The 3,786-nt window shown below is 38.3% G+C and overlaps 1 protein-coding gene across 1 annotated transcript; it reads left to right on the top strand.

Moving 5' to 3' along the window:
- Positions 1-843: 843 nt before the first annotated feature.
- Positions 844-3,187, top strand: LOC114358025 (androglobin-like; the record flags this gene model as incomplete). Its single annotated transcript, XM_028311884.1, has 4 exons — positions 844-1,049; positions 2,493-2,625; positions 2,761-2,891; positions 2,969-3,187. Coding segments are annotated over 4 exons (689 nt in total), but the record flags the coding sequence as incomplete, so codon positions are not given.
- Between the last annotated feature and the right edge of the window lie 599 nt (positions 3,188-3,786).

Genomic DNA, 3,786 nt, shown 5'->3' with positions numbered 1-3,786 from the left:
TCGTATTATTTCGCTTTCGGGTAGTAATATGTCAAAATGGTTGGTTCTTAGGCGAACAATGTATGGAGAACGAACATTGTCCTTTAGCAAATCCATCGAAGAAACCTCTGAGGGTTATTATTTACATTGACACTATCTTTATCGCCTAAATCTTCGTCAGTCTGATCATCATTAGCGGTCATCTGACAAGACAGCAGTAGAAAAATACCAAAATTTCTTTATGTTTGCTGAAATTATCAAATTTTTCATGATTTGTGGCAATAAATTGAAGCATCAATAGCCTACAACAAATAAAAATAATAAAAATTAAATTATATTTTTTCGCATGATTTGCTCATGCATAGACCTACTGTACCTTATACGGTACACCTATTTTAGACTGGAATAAACCGTATAAAAATAATCTAAATAATATTTTTTTCTAGTCATGATATTTAATGTACTCTATTTTTAAAATAAAATTGATAAATAACATAATTTACAATTAATAATAAGAAATTATACCTTCTTAAAAACATTGTAAATTTTTTTTTGTTTTCTGTCGAGGAATTTCATAAATATTTCCGAAACCACTTGTTAAAACATATTTTTAAATATTTTTATGTAAAATAATAACTTTAAGCTTACTGTCACAATCATTTTTACAAATTAATAACAGTTTGGTACTTCGAAATATTTTCAAAAAGATACCGTACCACATAGGGTACGGTAGGGCTAAATGGGTTAAAAATATTGGTAGAACCACTACAAAGTTATATTTGTCATGGAACTACCAAATAGGATCAAGAGAATAGCCCTGACTGATTGAGTCTTCCCAGATATTTATCTTCTTCTTCCTTCCAGGATGCTACCTCGTCCGGCTCTTCTACCTCGGCGCCTGGAGATGCGTCTGGGTCAGTGACCAGGTCCCAGTCGATGCCACCGACTCCCCCCTCCTGCCGTTCTCTCCTCTCCTTAGTAATATGCCTACAGGCAAGCCGGGGCCCAAGCAAGTGATCACTACTGTCACAGCACCGATCGTACATCTGTGGCCTTTGCTGCTCTGCAAGGTAAGTCTAGAATCCTAATTCTGTTTTCCAAAAATTGCAACAATTCTGCCAACAATAGCACAATACATCTTGGTAACCGAACCCGTAACCACAGCTGAATTTTATTGTAATCTGGTACACGAGAACCATTAAATGCAATAAAGCAATGGAACTACTAAATCTGTAAATCTACTATATAAAAATAAGTCGGGTTTTACTTCCTGACGCTATAACTCCAGAATCTCGAACCGATTTCTAGGGTTTTGCATTCGTTGGAAAGGTCTCGGGTTCCGTGAGGTTTACAGCAAAGAAAATTCAGGAAAATTTAACAAACGAAATTCCACGCGGGCGAAGCCGCGGGCAGAAAGCTAGTTATTAAATAAATAAGTCATAGCCGTTATTTTAGACCCTTTTAAATTTCGCAAACATCAAAAGAAACGACTTGAAGAACAAATTAATACGAGTCGTAGCCTTATAATACACAAAAACCTAATACGTTCCATTCTCGTTACACAACACCGCATCTGTTTAACGGAGTATCCTCGTTTTCCGTCATATTTCCCCACTTAACTTGGCTCGGCGAGTAATAGCATTATTACAAGGGTATTTTCACTCCTTTCTTATTCTCCGGACCGCAGACCGCAACCAGAGTAAATACAAATGAGTAGGTCATCTTCATAGAAACGCCCGAGCGCTGTATGTATGAGAGCGCGCGCCAATACGTATGCGGCGCGCACGCATACACTGACAAAATTTAGCGTTGATAGCGGTGAGTTGCCCGAATTTTGTCAGTGTGTGCGTGCGCGCTGCATACGTTTTGGCGCGCGCTCACATACAAACCGCGCTCGGTGCGTTTCTATGAAGATGACCTACTCATTTGTATTTACTCTGCCGCAACACTCAATTAGAGACTGGCTTGCTACCAATAATGGGGTAAATCTTCAATTTATTTACCAACCGTACAGTTAAGAAATGTATTTCAAGAAGCGTCTTATGCTGAAGATATAAAGTCCAAATTGTTGCAAATGTTTATGAAATTTCCTTTACTATGATTCAGAAGAATGACGTTTGGTAAGATAGGTAATTTAACGAAGAATGCCGAAATACGTAATAGGTTAACTAGCGTTGTGGTTTTGTGCTAAGTAATAGTTGTAATAGACTTTGAACAAAAATTAAATAAGTTATGTATTTAGCAATTTACAGACAACATGATTCCAATGTAGAAAAGTAAAAAACTTAGCTGTAAATAAACTTTAAAAATATTTAAGGTATTTACTATTGACTTGCGTTGCCAAATTGAACGACAAAATTTTAGAGCTACTAAGGAGTCATCATTTAACTGGAAAATTACTCAAAGTATACTCAAACTTTTTACTGCTTCACTCAAAATAACTCGTGCGCCTCCTCGAGTTTGATGGCAATTCATCGCACGCGACGTTTTGATTGCTAATCAAAATTTAACAGGCGTTGCTAAAGTTGGCGGCTCCTGACATGAATTCTGATGAGGAGCTGGATTCTGTGGAAGACGAGCCGATGCCTGAGTTCAACATGATGCATGCCCTTACGGGGGCAATGAACTTGACATACAACGTCAGTGGTAAGTAACCTATGATTACTTATTAATTATGCTAATTAGGCCCTATTAGACTAGACTAGACTAGACTTATTAAAATCTTTTTGGCCCTCTTATTCATAATTTTGATTCTCAGTCTTATTATTTTTGTATTGTCAGATATCGAAGAGCTCTGGAACCTGCTCACAACAGAAGTGCCAGTGTTCGGCTGGGATGATGACGATGACACACTAGCCAGCACTGTCAAGTCAAGGAGCACCAAGAAGCCCACCACCAAAGAGGCTGCTGTGGTAAGGATACCAAACTGACTGACTGATCAAATAATGAAAAAAAGAAATAACGATCAATTGAATGACCTTTTTTTTAGCGAAGCTCAATGACTTTCGTAACTATCGGCGACTCGAAGAACCATGCGCCTTACGCCCTGCCAGGGATCACTCCCGCGCATGAGATGGAGTTGATCGTCAGCATGGCCAGAGACCTGCCATTGAAGAAACCTTTGCCAGAGCCCGGTAAGACACTGGAAAATCTATTGATAGACGTATCATCGCCATCAAAAAACAAAGAAGAAGAAGTAGATTTTTAAACTGTAAATAACATGTAAATATTGTGACAATGTGAGATGTATACCTAGGCCAATAGCTTCTCGTTGAAGATGAAAAAAATTAAGACCTGAAGAAAAGAATGTGTGGTCACAAATACATTTCGAGACTTTCAAGAGAGTCTCTTTCTGTGGGCGTTAGATTAATCGCAGGGGCAGGGGCATTTTGGGGCTATAATTTAAGAATAGTCCTTGAAAGTGACAATTGCACCTTAACATAAAGAGACACAAATCGTTATGTAGGAGAGGAAACATTTCCAGTTTAATCATATAACTGCGCTATTAAATACGACATGCAAAACGATGTTAGCAGTGAGGTGTTTTGAATACTAACAATTTTGAAAATTATTTGCTTCTTGTATTACAGACGTAGCATTATGGAAGCACTACCGTTGGGTAGACTGGGCCCGTAGNTTTTTTTTTTTTTTTTTTCGGGACTATTCCCACCTCTCGTTCCCACCACTGCAACTCCTGTGTAGCCAGGATCTACAGCTTGACCGCCACAAAAACCCAACCAATGAAGGTCAAGTTTGTCCCGGGGGAAAGTTAAACTGTCATTGGACCCGCAACGAAATTAATCAGAA

This window comes from Ostrinia furnacalis, unplaced genomic scaffold, assembly GCF_004193835.3.
Source record: "Ostrinia furnacalis isolate ACB-3 unplaced genomic scaffold, ASM419383v2 OfSCF3629, whole genome shotgun sequence".
NCBI classification, from domain to species: domain Eukaryota; kingdom Metazoa; phylum Arthropoda; class Insecta; order Lepidoptera; family Crambidae; genus Ostrinia; species Ostrinia furnacalis.
This window is presented reverse-complemented; position numbering and strand designations above follow the sequence as displayed.